General features: G+C 34.7%; 1 protein-coding gene across 4 annotated transcripts; it reads right to left on the bottom strand.

Moving 5' to 3' along the window:
• Positions 1-924: 924 nt before the first annotated feature.
• Positions 925-19496, bottom strand: LOC125658725 (uncharacterized). Of its 4 annotated transcripts, none has more exons than XR_008798405.1 (15): positions 19394-19496; positions 18979-19080; positions 14224-14435; positions 13780-13927; positions 13596-13694; positions 13126-13382; positions 12557-12768; positions 12325-12469; positions 10896-10997; positions 9984-10616; positions 9842-9901; positions 9041-9100; positions 7624-7731; positions 4422-5619; positions 925-3989 (listed from the first exon to the last, which is right to left on the bottom strand). XR_008798405.1 is itself a non-coding variant. In XM_056148455.1 (15 exons), exons 6-15 carry the CDS (start codon positions 13280-13282, stop codon positions 3892-3894), a joined length of 1659 nt encoding a protein of 552 aa, XP_056004430.1. In that variant the 5' UTR covers positions 13283-13382; positions 13596-13694; positions 13780-13927; positions 14224-14435; positions 18979-19080; positions 19394-19496; the 3' UTR covers positions 925-3891. The 4 variants fall into 4 exon arrangements, 3 of the variants coding, with proteins under 3 accessions (XP_056004430.1, XP_056004432.1, XP_056004431.1); XM_056148455.1 differs by having other exon boundaries at positions 5536-5619; XM_056148457.1 differs by having other exon boundaries at positions 925-5347; positions 5536-5619.
• Positions 19497-19791: the final 295 nt, after the last annotated feature.

Consider the following 19791-nt stretch of genomic DNA (forward strand, 5'->3'; position numbering starts at 1 on the left):
GTATATACCGACATAAAAAGATCACACAGAATAATGAAGATTGATAAAAACTTGCTGAAATGCCAAATTTTAAATCTCACCAAATCTTAAGAAAACTGAAAATTCATAGATATACAAAAGTTAATTGTGGATATTAGAGAAATCATTGTGTCATAGACATGCAGTGGAGTAAATTCCAGCATAGGAGTTATTGCCCTTGACAACATTTCTAAAATTATAAATAATTGATTATCTATAGAAAATAAAAACTTTTTTAGTATCAAAGGTTTACTAAATTTTTGTTATTTTATTCAGTGAATAAAATTACTCTGAAAGATATAATTCTATCATGTGCAAAATTCAATTAAATAAAGATTTTGCAAAAACCTTTGACATCACATGAGGGTTGATCAACCTTAAATAGAGGCAAGCTACTGACAAGCAAATTGATGGTACAGGGGTTTCGACAGTCTCGTTAAAAGTCAGCATTTCGCAAATTCTATGGTCGTTATAAAGATCTAGTTTGCCAATGCAACCTACCATTGGGTCAAATGTTGTCTGATGTGTTTCATACCGATTGTTAGACTGTTCATGGCACATTGATTTTGACTACTGATAACTTCGTTTACCTGATCAAGATTTCGGGCTCACGGCGGGTGTGAACGGTCGACAGGGGATGCTTGCTCCTCCTGGGCACCTTATTCCACCTCTGATGTATCCATGGGTCCGTGTTTGCCCAGCTATCTATTTTGTATTGCTTATGGGAGTTATGAGATTGATCACTGTTCGTTATCTTCACTTTTCATACTTTTAGTGATTATATATTGTACTCCTGAAATTTACAAATGTTTACCAAAGGTTTATGCAAGCAGATTCCCTTTTCATTGAATAAAATGTCTACAAGCTGAGATATTACCAACCACAAATTAAAACAAAACACAAAACTTTCATTTACAATATGCTTTTATCATTGACATGTAAACAGTATTGAATAATAAGGCACTACCAATCTTAAGTTAAGTTGAAAAATGTAGTACTGTTGAAATGAAGTTTTCCCATATATAATATGTATGTTGAGTGACGTTGACCGTAACAGAATGACCTTGAGTGACCATAGTCTGAAAGCCATTTGACTATAACTCATTTTTGTGTGATATGTTATCAATACCTATTCAAAAACTGTTGATTTAAGGAACTTTTTAATCCATTAGGTATATGTTATGAGTGATCTTGACCTTACCAAATTGACATTGCGAGACCTTGGTCCAAAAGGTCAATAACTGTTGAAATATTGTTTAAATGAAGATTTGTTTATACGTAAAGTATACATTCTGAGTGAAATTGACCTTTACAAAAACACCTTGAATGACCTTCGTCTGAAAGCCATGTGCCTTTTATTTCTGTGATATATGAGCAATGCTATTGAAATACATAACTTTTTCCTTATATAAGGTATATGTTCTGAGTGACCTTGACCTTTCCAAAATGACATAGATCTAAAAGTCCCTGTTCGAAGATATATTTGTAATCAATGATCATCAATTTCTAATGAAAGGTTTAGGAGATATGAGGTAGGACGGACAGAGTAGCAGACACGACGGATACTATATGCTATCCCGAAACATACGACCTGAAAATCAATGGAGTATTCTATTCACAGTTATTTAATGTACATAATGGAAATATCAAATTTATGCCCCCAGAAAAAAAAGTAAGAGGGGACCATGAATTTCCAATTTTTTTTTTATTATACTGAAAGAGCTGACTATCATATATTATTTTAATACTGGCCAAATTCATCACACTTATTGAATAACATTTGCTGAGATAAGTTCCATGAGAATTGTTTGCCTTCTTAATCACTGACTTGGTTAATTGTCGATAATCAGCAATTTCTATTTTGGTGCGGACACGAAACTTTCTTTCTTTCATCATTATATTTGATCGGTTATGACGTCTGCTAATAACATTACGTCACGGATCTCAGGATTCTTGGAACGTAGCTTCCTCTACTGAACACTTTGATTGGATAAAACAATTAATGAGGAAGTAGCTTTGATTTTGCAGGAGGTAGTCCTCAGATGGAGTAAATGCAGCATATGCAGTCTTATTAAGGTAATACGATAAAACTGTACATTTTCCTGAAAATGCATCATTTCCCTCAACCAATACTACTCCCTCATAAATATTCATCAATATAATTATTTAACCAATCAAAATGCTCGGTAGTCGGATCGTTCAGGAATCGCAAGATATGTGATGTAATGTTCTCAGCAAATGTCATAAGATCAACTGGAGGTATATAAGGGAGTACATCAATGTAGCTCATCATCGGCTAACCCTTTTCTGTTGCTTTCTACATTGTATAATATATTCTCGTTGAAATCTGCATTCGCAAATTATTTGCTATTTATTATTATTTTATTTGCAGATACAACCTGTCATTAGGTCGAATGCAGTCTTACGTGTGTCATACAACTGTCAGACCGTTCTTTACAGGTACTGATTTTAACTACGAATTACTCTATAGTTACAAGATAGCTTACGGCAAGTGTAACCAGTCAATCGGAGATGTATACTCCTCATAGACATCTGATTCCACCTTTTGGCGTGTCCAGAGGTTCGTATTTACCCTGACCTGGATTTCCCGAAAGAAACTTGGACTTAGGTCTGAGATTTAGCTTAAATTTAGACTGTTCAAATAAAAGAAAACTCAAACTTAAGTTTTGGTATGTTTTCGAGAAATCCAGACCTGTTCTCGATTTTTTTTTTTTTACAGGATAGATAATATTGATAACTGTTTGTTATCTTCACCCTTTTCAATCATGGATATGTCTATCCCAAAGTAACAGGGAAAATCAAAGATTTTACAGTGTGTTTGTGTTTTAAAAAGAACTCTATTCTAGATCCATTCAAAGATCAGGCATAACATTTACAATGCAAATTGAAAACTTTGGTTATTGCCACTGCCATTCATTTAGGATCATATCGAAGTATGTATGGAATGATTGTAAATTCCATGGAATAGCTTCATTCAGATGCACTCTTGTGAAATATAACAAAAATGCTAAGACAAACATATGCATAATGCACTCGAAGGCATCTTAGTAATTAGGACGCTCTCCTCACAACCGCGAGGTGCGGAGTTGATTTTCGATCCCGCCGTACGTCACACCTAGGCTGTTTATCACACTTAGTGACTGTTCCCTCGCCGGGGGCACGGCACTAGAGCCGAGAGGTACAGGTCTTTCGAATATGATCTTTAAAACGACGATTCCGAGTCACTTTGGCACGATAAAGAACCATCACTGCTGCAACCTTGAGAGTCATGAAAGGGTAAATTATGTCACTTCCGCTTCAGGTGATGACGTTTTTACGAGGGGAAAATTCTCGAATGGAACGTGGAAGAAAACAATCGACCAAAACACAAGATGTAAAACGAGACCTGTAGAGTAGGCCTATATCACCAATATTTTACCATCAAATCAGAACTTTGTAATTAATGACCGAAAGCTTTGTGCAAGGTGAAGATAACAAACAGTGATCAATCTCATAACTCCTACAAGCAATACAAAATAGATAGTTGGGCAAACACGGACCCCTGGACACACCAGAGGAGTAAGCATCCCCTGTTGACCGGTCACACCCGCAGTGAGCCCCATATCCTGATCAGGTATGTTTCGTTGATAATAATGAAAAGATCCGCATGTTCATTTGCATAGATACATGTATTTCCATTCTAAAAACCTTATACATTGTGGTTAGGCCAAGCGAGGTACATGTAAGTGGTATAAATATGCACGCTCTCAGTAAAACACAAATTAATGTAATCATATATAAGATTTTTTTTCAGCTATATGACAATTACATGAAAGAAACGAAATGAAAATTATTACATCAAAAACATTGCTCTTAATATGAATAACTAGAAGTTGAAAAACACAATATCAATGAAAAGACTCGCAGTACAAAACATTTTGTTTCGTGGTTGATATAGGGTCTTCGTCTCTCTGAAATAAAAAACTATACAGTGAGAATTCATAATCTTTCAGTTTTATAAAATGATACAATATCATTTGATCAATTAAAATATATATGAATTATATAAGATATCAGTTAACGGAAACTTGAAAATAGAAAATTAAAACGAGAACGGATGAGCATTGCATCAATACAAAAAAGTACAGGCAAAATGAAAATAGATGAAGTAGTTTTAAATCACAATAGAAATTAACAACAAACAATTTTTTTATATTGCATATTGTATAATTCATCTTTATCATTTAATATACACATGTAAAAATGTACATTTCTCTTTCAAAATGCATCCAGAAAAATATACTTCTTTATTTAGACATTTTACAGTCTTGAAAATTGGAATAAAATCTAACAGCTGTATTATGTCTTACTGAGGTAAAGTTATGGCGACTTTTCATACTTACATGTACATGTGATACAAAGCATTTACATGGATAGCGTAACCCCTGAAATATAAAGCTTTATAAAGCTTTGCCACGAACTACAATTATCGTATGGTTGTCGGTGGGACTGAATCTGAAATCAACACAAATATATGCACCTATTTTTCAGATTACAAATCGGTAAAAGGAGCTCAAATATTTGATACAAAACCCCCCAAAAAACCAATGATTGCATCCACTTTGAATGCAGGTTGTAATTAGCTTTATAAAACATGTATGTATAAACCCACTGTTTGTGAAAGGAACGTTCTTACCTTACATGATCCATCGCAGTTCTCTCTAACAAAGCGGAAATTCGCGATTCGCGATCATTTTACCGGTACATACATAAAGCGATAGAAGAAAGCAAATGAGAAAGACATAGTATAAAGGAAGGAAATGTGATAAATGCAAGGAAATACATTTGTTACATTTTCAACTGTGAAATACTGTAATTCATTCATTTGATATTTTCACAATTACTTCCACATTGTGAATTGTCGGAACATTCATCCGAGATATACATAATCTATTTCATTTTTGAAAAACATATTTGGTCAATTTTTTCCTGCTTAATGTTTGAATATCCAAAATAAGATTAAAGTCAGATTATTCTATTGATCAAATACATTGATTTTTATGTATTTTACATTTTTCTACTATATTTTCTGTGCAACATGTTTTAATGTTTCAAGGACAATAATGACAAAGCTAAGAGAGTTAAATAAAAGACATGAAGATGTAATAAACAGAAAATTCAATGATTTCTTGTTGGATGTAGAATTTATTTCAAAAGTGAGACAAGATTTTGTTTTATATTTTCACTCATGAAAATAAAACAAATCGTACCTTGCACGTGAAATAAATGTTATATCCAACAAATCATTAAATATCCTCTATTGATACCACTGAAAGTGCAAAAAACATCATCATTTCAACCATATCATATTTATTAAAAATAAAGAAATGAAAAATTTATCGAAGGTATAGGAATTTTAAAACATATATACTATTATATATTTAATTTATATTTTGAAATTTTCATTTACATAATATTCTGTGTAAAAGTACAGGAACAGACTGTACAAGTACTTACTGTGATTTATTGGTGGGTTGTGAGAAACAGCTACTGTCATGGGCTGCACATCCACAGTCAATGACGTAGGAGTCCCTACTGGACCTAGCAAAAAAAATTCAACTTACATAATGTGCGATTCAAAGAATCATGAGAAGACTATTCAAATATAAACCCACTCATTTAATTGAAGTGACCCATGACTTGAATAAAATCAACTTCATCCACATAATTCTATGATGTGGAAAGTTTGGATGTAACTGGTCGTGTGGTTCTTGAGAAGTGTAACAATGCGGAAGTTTAACAACGGGAAGATAGATTTTTTTTATCTATATAAAAATGTATTGCTGATACGAGTTACGAGATTGATCACTCTTCGTTATCTTCAGCTTTCATTTAACCATCGAGCATGTATCTCTGCTGGTGAACAGTCTGTCTCCAAGGATAGTTCTCGCTCGATATATGTTCTTTCATGAATATACACAATAGCGATACAATACTGGCTGACACGTCGCCCAGTATAAAAAGGTGTCACTCTGTAGAGTCTAAAAGGGGCACAGACTCCAACAGTTTGGTTGGTGTCCCTCGGATTATCATTCAGAATATCAAAGATTTTTCGTAAGTACAGTCAAATAATCATCAGCATTGGTACAGAAATCAAAATTCATACACCCAAATTAAAGATTCTCATGTTCCTGTAAGACATATTTTTGATGAATCCTTTTCAGATATCATGTGTTCGATCTCAAAATGTTCCGTAAAAAATTGTAAAACTTGTGATATACTGATCACTAGAAGTTGATTCAGTACTAATCTCACTGGACGTAGTTTCTGTACCAAAACTTAATTTGACTTGTAAATCTTCTAACGTTGTCTATGCTATTGAATGTAACCTATGCGGCTTAATTCATTTTGGAGAAACTAAGGGTTCACTTAATAAAAGAATATCGGGACACAGATTTCAAATAAATAATGGTGGTAACAAACTTCTTTACAATCATTTTAACTCACCAGACAAGTTAATACTGTTCATCAAGGTAAGGATTTTGGAGAGAGAAATTGCATCACACAAATAGTCCAACATTAAGTACCCCTTTTCGTAGACAACGCGAAGATCACTGGATCAGGACCCTAGGTACTGCATTTCCATATGGATGCAATGATAATGTATATGATGTGGGAAATTTAACTAGTCCACAAGGAAATAACGTGAATGTGATGGGACTCGTTCCCAATACTCAAAGACGGAAACGCAGTCATGGACATTTTTATATAAAAGACCAAGTATAAATTATGTCACATTTGATTCACTTTTACCTTGCGTCAACAGACAATTAGGTCCACATCATATCCGCCCAAAACTCTACTCTGTTCCATTGAGAGTTTTACATACGTTATTTCAAGAAGCCACAGTTAGTCTATACTAGTAACACACATCGTAAATTCCGATTTGATAACCAAACGTACACATCTACCATTGGCATATTTTAGGAATCGAACTACTAAGAAATTAATATATGTACACGTATATACTTTTTTAAACACACAATTATTTGTCGGTAGCAGGTATCGTTCATTGTGAGTAAAAAAAAATTAGAATTGGGAAATATGAAATGGAATATTGACATACAATGTAATATTTATTAGGTTTTGCCGCCTACCTTCTGGTCAATTTTTAAATGTTATAATTCTTAAATGTTTTTTTTTATGTCAATATAGATATTTATATCGATTTTCATAAAAGTTGATTTATTAGACAAACCAAAAAGAGCTAATTTGGGTTAAAATCGCGTATTTCACTGTAGGAATCACTGGAAAACGGAAAAGTGAAACACAAATTCTTTTTTGCAGTTATTATACATTTTCATTTAGCAAATTTATATTAAACCTTTTGTGGTTTTATGGGGGGGGATGGGGGGGGGGGGATACATATGTTTACAGACCAAAAATGCAGCGAAACTGTTCAAACTGTGATCAATTGCATGTGAGGTCAATGTGTGAGAAATGAAGATTAACCATTTTTTTCTCAATGATATAAAGTAGTTTGACAAATTTATTGGTTATTTATCGATACTGAATAAGCATTTTAACCACTATGAGATAACCTACTTTTATCAACTGTTGTTGATTGTACTGTTGAAGTTCGTATTGTTGTTGATGTTGTTGCAGGAGTTGTTGTTGTTGTAGGTTGTCTGGTCGTCTGAGGAACAGTGTATTCTACAAAAAACCCAGCTTGCATTATTGAATGCAAAATACTCTCATTTTATGATAGATGAAAAGAAATAGTGATCAATCTCAGAACTCCGATAAGCAATACAAAATAGAGAGGTGGACAAACACGGACCCCTGGACACACCAGAGGTGGGATCAGGTGCCTAGGAGGAATAATCATCCTCTATCGACTGGTTACACCCGCCGTGAACCCTATATCTTGATCATGTAAACAGAGTTATCCGTAGTCAAAAACAGTGCGACAAGAACGGCCTAACAATCAGTATGAAGCACGTCAGACGGAATTTCACCCGATGAAAGGTTCTATAAGGAGTAAACAAATTCTGAAAATGAAATCAATTTTAAAACAAAAGTTCAATACCTGTAATGCAGCCTTTTCCGATAAGAGAATCACGTGATGCAGACCATGTGTATAAATTCCTAATATACATTAGTGTGGATGAATAAGTGGTGTTCGGAGCATTCGCAATATAGAGTGGGTATATGGTAGGTTGGTCGTGATTTGGCAATTTAATTGAATGGGACATAAACTCTTTTTCATCCAAATAAACGATAAACCCGACTTTCTTGTTCCAAGAAACTTGATAGGTGTGCCATTCTCCAGCCTTGACATCAAGTTTACGTTTTGCAGTCCACATAAAATTATCCTTCTTTGTTGAGCAGTAGAGGTCACCGTGCCAAAGATACAAAGCCAGACCACTTGCTCCAACCTGATCCCTTCCACTAGAAAATATGTACCATTTATCTGTGGAATTCATGTCCAGAAGTTTAATTTCTGCACTCAGTGTGAAGCCATTTTCACATTTCGTCATATCCTGTATACATTCTAGTCCATAATTCAGCAGTTCAACATAATGCCCATGCTTGTGGAGTTCTAGAATTTCACACATTTTCACATTTCGTCATATCCTGTATACATTCTAGTCCATAATTCAGCAGTTCAACATAATGCCCATGCTTGTGGAGTTCTAGAATTGCATTTCCGTTTTGCTCTGGGGTTAAAGTTAGTTTGCCATAGACAGTGAAATTGCAAGATGGCGTAATAAGAATGTTATCGTGAAGTTTACTGAAACTAAAATCCAAGGTTTGTTGATCACAGGAAGGAGTTGTAGTCGGGTCTCTTATCAAAGAAAGTATATTCAGCTCTGGACATCATTTTATTGTGCGTTATGTGTTATAAAAGACACAGCCAGTTTATGATAGTTCGTGGGAATTTAGTAAATGAATGGGAATCAGAATACAAGGTAAATTCTGTTTAAAATCATATTTATATAAGAAGCAAAGCAATTCTTACTGGATGGAGCATCTGTAGTAGTAGGAATTCGTGTTGTCGCTGCATTTGTTAGTATTGTAGCTGAAACAAGCATTATATATGTTTATTTAAACTTTCAATATCGGAAAGGGATTTATATCTCTGAATACATGCTACCAACAACTTCTCATAAGTTTATTATGAATCATTTCATATCCATGCCCGTTTATACAACTTTATTTGATAACCGTAGGACAAAATGCGAACAAACACTGATTTTGTCTACAACTAACTTTTCATCGAATGTTTAGCGTTTTCTATTCGTGATAATCGGAACAGATTATAATAAAAATGTATATCCTTCTACACAAGGAATCCTTTGTTTGTAACAGATACATGCACCCTTAATTGTGAGTAACAAAAGCTTTTTTCGAAACTACAACATAGAATATGGACATACGAATGACCTGGATTGATATACGTGCAAGGTGAAGATAACGAACAGTAATCAATCTCATAACTCCTATAAGCAATACAAAATAGATAGTTGGGCAAACACGGACCCCTGGACACATCAGAGGTGGGATCAGGTGCCTAGGAGGAGTAAGCATCCCCTGTTGACCGGTCACACCCGCCGTAAGCCCTATATCCCGATCAGGTAAACGGAGTATCCGCAGTCAAAATCAGTGTGCCAAGAACGGCTTAACAATCGGTATGAAACACGTCAGACAGCATTTGACCCAATACGTGTAATTCTACCATATTTTATATAATCATGCACGTAACAGAAAATAATTCCACAAGCATTTTCAGATTATTAAATACAAATTTGTAGAGTCTTACTTGAGTCTGTCGTATGAGAGGCGGTGGATATTGTTTGTTGTGATGGTGTTGGTGCAGGAGCTAAAAATAAACCAAAATTGATATCGTATTAAGATAATTATAGCAACATAACGATATCATAAAAATTAGAATATAGACTCACTTGTAACTAGTCCATTGACTATCAAGTTCTCTCTGTGGGAATCGAACGTCTGCAGACCATTAATGGTCATCAAAATGGATACTTGATGATGGTAGCCAAATCCAATAGTGAGTGGTTTCACCTGTGTAGCCACAACTGGCAGCGGCTGACTAACGGAACCAACAAGATGATTATCAATAACAAGTGACGACCCCGATGTTTTACTCCAGGAGAGTTCAATGTGGTGCCAGGCATGCAACGAAAGACTATTATTTACGACAATAACCCATCGCCGGGATGTTGTAGTAACAACGAAATGTAACTGGTGATTGGCGTAAAAGAAAGCTATTCCTTTATGGTTCTGTAAGTCTCCACCGCTGGATATAATGTAGGTGTTGTCAGTGAGTTGATGTAGATTTACGTTGGTGATTATCGTAAATCCGGAAGAACACGTGTCGATGTCCTTAATACAAGAATTGAATCCCGTGTTGTTGACTGTTACGTAGCTGTTTCCTGTCAGATTTATTGCTTTTCCATTTTGACTATTTATCAGGGATACAGCACCATGAATATTAAAGTTTATATTTATGGTTGTGTGAATGACGTGTTCAATTATTTCTGTAAATTCCAAATTCAGATGTACCATCGTAGAAGCTGTTGATATAAGAATAGTTTAGGAATTATAGATAAAGAAATCAACAATAATCATTTCAGATGATCTTCATGAAAAGATGGATGCTTCGTGGAATGATTGATGCTTCGTGAAATGATTGATGCTTCGTGAAAAGATTGATGCTTCGTGAAATGATTGATGCTTCGTGAAAAGATTGATGCTTCGTGAAATGATTGATGCTTCGTGAAAAGATTGATGCTTCGTGAAAAGATTGATGCTTCGTGAAATGATTATGAGAAATGGAATTGGTCGATGTTTACCTGTTTGATTACAATTGTTGCCATAAAAACCTTTAGGGCATTTACAGACACCAAGACCCATACAGGTTCCTCCATTTTTACAAAAGTCCTTTGGACAAAGAACTAAAAAAAGAAGGTATAATGATATAAGAGTGTGATTATAGGGTGTAGATATCAAACAGTAATCAATTTCAAAAATCCTATAAAGACTGAAAACATAAGGACAAATACGGACCCCAGGAAACACACGATATGGTGTCATGGAAGAGTAAGCATACCCTACTGACCGCCCGCATTCACCGCAAGCCATACATCTTGCTCAGATAATTCGTAAGAAACACAGGAAACAGCTTTCAACCCTTTGATTTCCAAATTAGATCATTAAACGATCACAGAATTTGCAAAATGTTGACTTTAAACAAGACTCTTGAAATCCCTTTAACATCAACTTATTTGACAGTAGTCTGCATCAATGTAAAAATTAATCACGCATAGAACATGCTTTCCCGTAACAAATCAATTGATAGTTATAAACACTATATGTGGATGGTAATGGAACGTTGCTACATAAATATGGGAGGTGGACGACGGAGAAGCTGAAGTCATATCACAAAATTTCCCATTGATATTTAAAACACCTGTAAATATAACATTTTTCGTATTTAATTTTGCGGGTGGGTAAAAATTCGTATTGACCGCGAAAATATCAATAATTATTTAATAACACAAATCAGTTATCTAAATCATCGAAACCGACTATTAGAACCAACGTAATGATACCTGGTCGATCATCTCGTAGTCAAGACCTAGATGAAGGTGATTACAGACCCGAATTCTTACCTGATGACCAAAACTAATATTATGTTTTAAATCCAGGCAGTCTACTGACAAACAAGTTGATGGTGCAGGGGTTTCAACAGTCTCTTTTAAAGTCAGCATTTCGCAAATTCTATGGTTGTTACATGTGTATAACAATCTCGTTTGCCAATACAACGTATTATTGGGTCAAATTCTGTCTGCCTTGTTTCATACAGATTATTAGGCCGTTCTTGGCACACTGATTTTGACTACGGATAACTCCGTTTACTTGATCAAGATATAGTACTCATGACGGGAGTGTCTGATCGGCAAGGGATTCTTACTCCCCCTAGACACCTGATCCCATATCTTGTATATCCAGGGGTTCGGGTTTGCTCAACTCTATTTTGTATAGAAGGTATGAGATTGATCACTATGCGTTATCTTCATCTTTCATTAAATCGTATCAATTTGAAAATTCCAAATTCATTTTGGTCTGTGAAGGTAAAAATCTAGTTTGTTGGATTTCAGTCAATCAGGACCGAATTATCAATGATATAATGAATATTCATATCTACTCATGTGATAGGATTTCGCTTTTAAAAAGCAAATAGCAAGAAATGTCAATAATCATTTTTTAGATTAAAGTAACCTGTTGGATCACAACCAATTACTTCCATTCTAAAGCAGGGCGCCGTTGTGTAAGTTTCTGGGTAGATTCTAACTGCATCCGTGACAAGATAGGGATCCAAACCGATATTGTAGTACAATGTGGAGTTGTAAATTGAAGGGATATGCTGAAACAATCCCATAATGTTTCATATATATGATTGCATTTCCTGCAACAATATGCAAGTTTCGTCAATTGAATTCTTATCATATACCTCATTAAAGCTTCTCCATTCTCTTAGCGGATCTAGAGCTGAAATAAATTTCAGCTGAAAGCTCTTCATGAATATGCTTGGATAAGTGTGTGAATCCTTCTGACTAGGGTGTTGAAAATAAAGTCCAGACACAGCCATGGGTTTTGCTAGTGTAACCTCAAGCCAAGGATGTGGATCATTGGACCTAGGACACCACGCTCCGTTGTCTTCGCCTAAAATGTATCGATCCATAGTATAAATGTTTATATGTAATTTTTAATAGAAATATTGAATAAACAAGTGGAGATTACAAACAGTTATGAATCCCATAAATACAATTAAGAGTAAGAAAACCAAGGATCCCTGGAAATGCGAGATAAAATCAAATGCCTAGGAGGAGTAACCATCCCTTGTTGACTGATCACATCCACTGTCAAGCCTATATCTTGATCAGGTAAACGGAATAATCCGTAGTCAAAATCATTACATAAAGAACAGCTTGAAAATGGGTATGAAGCACGTCAGGCAGCATTCAACCTAGTGATAGTTTGTATATGCGAATAGAGAGGTGAAATATACATTAACGCTACCTGTACAACAATTGTATCGGACCTTCTGTTTCGGTTTGCCTGTTGTAGATGATGACACTGATATCATACTGTCTGTTATACTTCCGCTCTCCAGTCCAAGTGCAGTGTCACATACTGTAAAATTTGTCACAGTTTTTACTTCCCCTTCATTATCCATAATATGCTAAATTTGACTATTCCACTTGCGGAAGAACATCAATGTGATATTACTTGATTGAAAAATCACTAAGTGCCAGAATACTCACCAACATTTGAAACTGAAATAGTGATGATTTCAGAATTAAAAGAAGATGTAAATAAGCTAGATTTCATTTCAGATTTAATAAATTTTAATTCATGTGTGAATACAGAGTATTACAAAATATTCAAAGTAGAGAAATAAATCTTAGATATGCTAACAACACGTTGAATAACCCTTACAGGCTATAATCATTAAAGTTATAGTAGAATATTAGCTATTATAGTTTTACTTCGGTTTTCGCATCTATCTCCGTTGTAATTGTTTGAGCATGCGCATATGTATTCTGAGACACACTGTCCTCCATTCAAACAGGCATTGGGACACAGGTCTGAAAATTAGAAGATGGATCAGTGTATTCTTCATATCAGTAAATATTTAACAGATCCAATATTGTAAAACTAAAAAGTATTTACCCTCATAATTTTTACACCCTAGCAAGTCAAATCGTAAGCATGGACTCTTCTGGTATTTGAGGATGTTGATTTTAAGTTTAGAAACTGCAATTCCAGGATTTAAATAAATTGAGGTAGAATCTACACTTTGTCCGAGAGTTTCCATTGCCTACAAAATATATTAAGAATGCAGGCAAATTATATTACAATATGTTCTTTCAGTGTCTACAAAAATATATATACATGTATATGGTTTTTCAATTTCCGCGTTCGAAGCTATTATGATTCTTTTCCCAACCCTATCATCCCATCTCAATTTTACACATGGTGACCCTAACGAGAATTTTTCAAGCAAAGATATATGTAAATCTGGTCTGAATATTTATGCAAAATTTATATGTTGCAGAATCATTACGTAAACACTCAAAATATTTACCAATAGATGTTAAACGAGATGTCATTTACCTGTGGATTACGAGGATCTGAGGAGAAATATTGCCAAGATGTTGATCCCTTCAGCATGAACTCAATAGAAATAGACGTCACATAACCACGGTGAACATCCTCAGGCTTCTGAATAACGATACCACGTATCCCTACGCCTTGGTTGAAGTCCACCTCAATCCACTGAGTGTCAGTCGTGTGTGAATCACCACACCACCCCCCTTTATCTCTACCTACAAGTATTCCAAGAGTTAGGCATTTTGTGACGCTTTTCGAATTTCTACATTCAAAGCAACCTAAAATGTCATTTTTGAGATATTTCATAATATGTAAAGCAATTTCAGTGTAACACCGATGATAACAAGACGTGCTTAACATATCTATATATTATTCACATATTTGCATGGACAGTGTTTGTGGGATAAACTTCTTTACTTTTTCAATTTCTATTTCATTTCACCTCTCACCCCACGATAACCTTCATCTACATGTATGGTACATGAAACCCAAAGGTTCTTTCATTGGGTCTTTTTCTTCTGTCCACCACCTTAAAATTCCTTTTCACATTTCGATTTATATATATGTATGTATTTAGAAAGTTAGTAAGTATCAGTCAATCATCTTAAACAGTGAAGTAGAGAGTCAATTTGTTTTGTAGAAATAACGAGGATAGAAATGCATGAAGTCCACCTCAATCCACTGAGTGTTTGACGTGTGTGAATCATCACCCCTCCCCCCCCCCCCCCCTCTATCTCTGCCTATAAGTATTTCATCAAGAGTTAGGCATTTTGTGACGCTTTTTGAATATCTGCATTCAAAACAACATAAAATGTCATTTTTTGAGATAGGCATTTCACTAAGCTTTTTTTAATACATACATCCAAAAACAACAGAAGATGCCATTTGAAGAAATATTTCATAATATTTATATTTCCATTGATTTTGCTTTTCATAGCATTACTAACTGTAATGATAGCATTTCCTCATGAATGCGATGCATTTGTGACCAAAACGCGTAGTAATCTTTATAAATATAGTACCTCTATTATAACGACTAGGACTTTCGGCAGAAATGAATACATGAAGGTAAATATAAGAAATGCATTTCATTTTTGAAAATATGAATGTATTTTCAAAAATGAAATTCATTACTTAAACTTACAAATCAATTTCAAAGCGTAGTATACACAGATCTAAATTCAGAGTTTTATCATGAACAACGTTGGTGGGGTATTACTTTGCAAATTTCTATTAAATTGCTTTTCATACTTTACTCTCTTAACTTCCATAATTTCTCATTACATCTGTGGGTTTTAGTTGAAAATGTTACTTTCAACAGTGAGAGAGGAACTACAGAATTTGCTTGATGATGAAAAGTGAAGATAAGGAAACATGATCAATCTCATGAATCCTATAACGAATACCGTGTTAAAACTATAGCTAACAGAGACTCAAGAAGTGGGATTAGATGTCCAGGATTAAGTATAACGTTAACTAACAGTTAACTTGTCATTAATTCTTACATTTATTTCGTGATAACTAGACGTTAACTCTCAGTTTTGTGCAACTTGGTCCAGGAGTAGTACACATCCGCCGTTAACCAGCCACACCCACTGTGAGATATGGCTATGATAGAATTCATCTTTGATTTAAAGAACGAACCAGCCCACGGGGGTATTTACTTGTATAGATTGCCCGATTACTCCTTGTTAAATATAATGCTGTAGATTACTGGATATACACGTATATATTGTATAAAATTTATACCCAGTAAACAATAGCGTTAGATGTAACAAGCATGATCGTACCTACTTACATATATGTAAAGCTAAAGACAAATTAACAGGCAAGGGTATATCTTAAGCCCTCTGTATACGGCGAGTTTTACTCATATGCAAATAATTTATATATATATATATATATATACCCCGGTACATGAATAAATATATATATATATATATATATATATATATATATATATATATACTTATGTAAGCATATCTCGCTGTATAAACACACTTGCAACTCTTGTAAGCATATTTACACCTAGTCAGGGATAGTTGCAACTATATTTACTCTTGTGCGCAAAAATTAATTCTCTGCTCCTGTTGGCAAATTTGGTCGTATGAACGCATAGTAAACTTTACATCCAAAAGCAAATCAGTGATTGTATTATATCATCACTATTTGTAGCATTACCAATAGTAAAAAGTAAAAGTAAAAAAGTACCAATATAGTTAACGCATGATTATTTATTGCATCATCACATTTTCTTGACCTTACAAATATTGTGAGTGCATTGTGTTTCAAGGATGACCTCTAAAAAGAAGAGGGGATGGGGAAAAGAGAGGTATGTCATGGAGTGACAAATAAATAAAAACTCTTCTATCTGTTTGGGGAGAACACAGCATAGAGGAATAGCTAGATAACCCACTGGTTCATAATGGACCAATTTGTAAGACAGATGCAAATGACGGACAGGCGTTTTGAAAAGACTTCAGATCCGTCCAAAATACGTATTCATACAGGCCATACAGAGAATGTAAAGGTAAACATAAGAAAAGCAGGAGAGGTAGAAAGACTTGTAACTTTTTTGAGGAGCTAGATTCAATTTTAGGAAACAGGCCTGCATCTTCCCCCTTTCAGGTTATTGAAAACTTGCAGATTTGGGACAAAGCAATTCAAGTGAGAATAATAAAGCCGAGGATCATGATATACTAGACAACTTCAGCTTCAACCCTTTCAACGACAATCCTAGAATCAGCAAGCCAAAGATGATGCTAAAGACGCAGAGGAGACCACAGACTGTGATAAACCACAGATTCGGATTCCAGAAAACCCTCGGAAGAAGGTAAATGGTTCAACTGAAGCAAATGAAAAGGGAGACAATAAAGAAGAAACACAGACTCGGAAATCAAACAGAACAAGAAAATTATTATTCACTTGAAGACAACGAAAAGGTGAAATTACAAGAAAAGCGAATACCAAAAAAATGGGAAGTTGCCATCAATCAATGATGGATAGCTTTAGTACCGCTAATGAAAAATCTGAAGATAAGCCAATTGACCTGATGATGATTATGGCTGCATCTGAAAATTTGAACAACGTCAGGGAATAACACAATACTCGAACGCACTGTGCTGGTACAGGTGATGAAAGCTTGTTTAGCCAATCTAAATGGGATTGTCAAGGTAACGAAAGATCAGAATACAGATGGTCAGCTACGCAGGTTCTTGATGAATCTACATATTTCAAGTTATAATTACAACTTATGTCGAGTGCTAACAATACTGTTCCACAATTGTACGATTTGAACTTTTTGTATTACAAGTCACAAATATTCAATTTTCATCCTATTTTTCATGTTGAGAACACACATAATATCAAATAAATCTATGTTTTTCTCTTTCTTAAAACCTTTGATGCTTGCAGTAGAATTAACGATTAAATTATGGTGACTAGAAATAAGTTTCAGTTATTCTGCAAAATAAGATGATCTGAAGACTTTGACTGTAACAATTATCTGATATGAAAGGTAAAAATAACGAACAGTGATCAATCTTATAACTCCCACAAGCAATACCAAAGAGAGAGTTGGGTAAACACGGACTCCTGGATATACCAGAGGTGGGATCAGGTGCCTAGGAGGAGTCAGCGTCCCATGTCGACCAGTTACACCCACCGTGGACCCTACATCTTCATCAGGTTAACGGGGTTATCGTAGTCAAAATCAGTGTGCTAAGAACGGCCTAACAATCGGTATGAAACACGTCAGACAGAATAGGTTGTATTGGTAAATTAGCCTGCCTCGATTTAAAAACTGACAATACACAGAAAAAGGCTCTTGCGTATCGAATCAGTTGAGAAATATAAACACCATATGCAGGTGATAATGGAATATTACTACATAAATTTGTGGAGTTGACGATGGAGATGTTGAAATAATCCCGTCTATCATAAAGGTGAGTTGTTAGTTTGCCCTTGATATCTGCTCTCAATAAAATATCTAAGTATGGAACAGAGGTGAACGACTCTGTGGTGTCTTATTTCGAGTTCACAGGGATATATCGAATCGACATATGAATGAAAATTATTATTGTTAATAGATAATATGTCGTCGATATATCTAAATGTCGAATTGAAGACCATAGCAAAAGATTTTCTTTCTCATGTAGAAATTTTAAAATAATTCTGCTTCATACGAATACATTAAAACTGGTCAGCTAACAATGGAGCACAATGCATGCCCATGGAAATTCCAACATACTGTTGGAAGTCCTGATCACCAAAGACCACGAAGATATTGTCAATGAGGAACATCGGAATATTTTTTATCTCAACATCAGAGTACTTGTGCGTGGAATAAAAGTGGTGTTTAACAAAGTATTTTGGGTGACTGATCAGTAATCACTAGATACGAATATTTCCTTTTTCCACTTTTGCTGACGAAGCAACTGTCTATGATGTCAAAAAGTATAGTCTTTAATTTATCGTAAGGAATGATCGTGTAAAGTGTTGAAAAGTCATACGTTTTAATGTTGTAGTAACGCGTATAGTAAAACCTTTGCACACAGGAGCAAATTTGCTCATGAGTAAATGTACTCATAAGTAAATTTCTCGCCTCATAAACAAGGATTGAGTAGTAAAAGTAAAACATGACGAAGGAACAATCAACACTTGGGTTTGACATCGTACCCCCACGTTCCAGGGAAGAATTCAAAGCGAGGACCCCTCCCACTGGAATGCTGTGACCATCGTTTTGCACCTAATACTCACCAGCACAGCAATCAAGCTTGGAATTCATGACATCTCTTGCTCTTGGGTTAGACGTTTTGATCATGGACTCCGTTATACTGCCCCATAGTGACGATTTACAGACTGAAACACAAAATTGATTTTAATTGATCAGACAGTACCCGGTAGTACGTACTTGATATGATATCATATCTGACATATTTGACGGTCATAAGGTTAGTAGTATAACGATCGTTTTCAGGAATGACATAGTAACCTATGTTAACCGAACTACATTGGTATATATGTGTAAGAACGACATTATTATAAATAATTTCTTTTTAAAATGATTAGATGTAGAATATCAATTCTAAGAAAAATGTTGCTTGCGTCTCAATTTTCATGTATAAAACTTTTAAACCCACTGAACTGATATTTCTAAAACTAACAGATGTACCTGAGTCTGAGAGAGAAGAAAAGGCATTGTTTGTAGACGTCAGCAGCAACAACAGCATGCACAGCGTCTTCATTGTGACTAGCGATTCTTTATGAACAAAGTCGAATTTATCTTCAATTTATATCATGTTGAACACAGTTGGAAGTCTTTAAGGATGATTTTATAACTAAGAAACACGGGTATGTCAAGGCTATGTATCTTATAAACATACTATAGTATGATAACTTTATGCAGACAAATCTTTTGTAGGTCATGTGAAGACGTGTGAATTGTCAACATTTACGTTTAATATTGTGAGAATATTTCGATAGGGTCTAACATTCTGTGTTATTTCTTAATACTAGCATATTCATATATTGTACATACGTACATTCTACAGAATACATGTAAATTAGCTG

This window comes from Ostrea edulis, chromosome 9 (assembly GCF_947568905.1).
Source record: "Ostrea edulis chromosome 9, xbOstEdul1.1, whole genome shotgun sequence".
Taxonomy (NCBI): Eukaryota; Metazoa; Mollusca; class Bivalvia; order Ostreida; family Ostreidae; genus Ostrea; species Ostrea edulis.

Excerpts from the sequence above, each read along its gene's own strand:
- LOC125658725 (XM_056148455.1), bottom strand. The coding sequence starts at position 13,282 with ATGGATAATGAAGGGGAAGTAAAAACTGTGACAAATTTTACAGTATGT. Across the intron at positions 10,617-10,895 it reads CAACAATTGTAATCAAACAG|CTTCTACGATGGTACATCTG; the intron begins GTAAACATCGAC and ends TTATATCAACAG. Across the intron at positions 3,990-5,535 it reads CAACCCACCAATAAATCACA|AGAGACGAAGACCCTATATC; the intron begins GTAAGTACTTGT and ends TTTTTATTTCAG.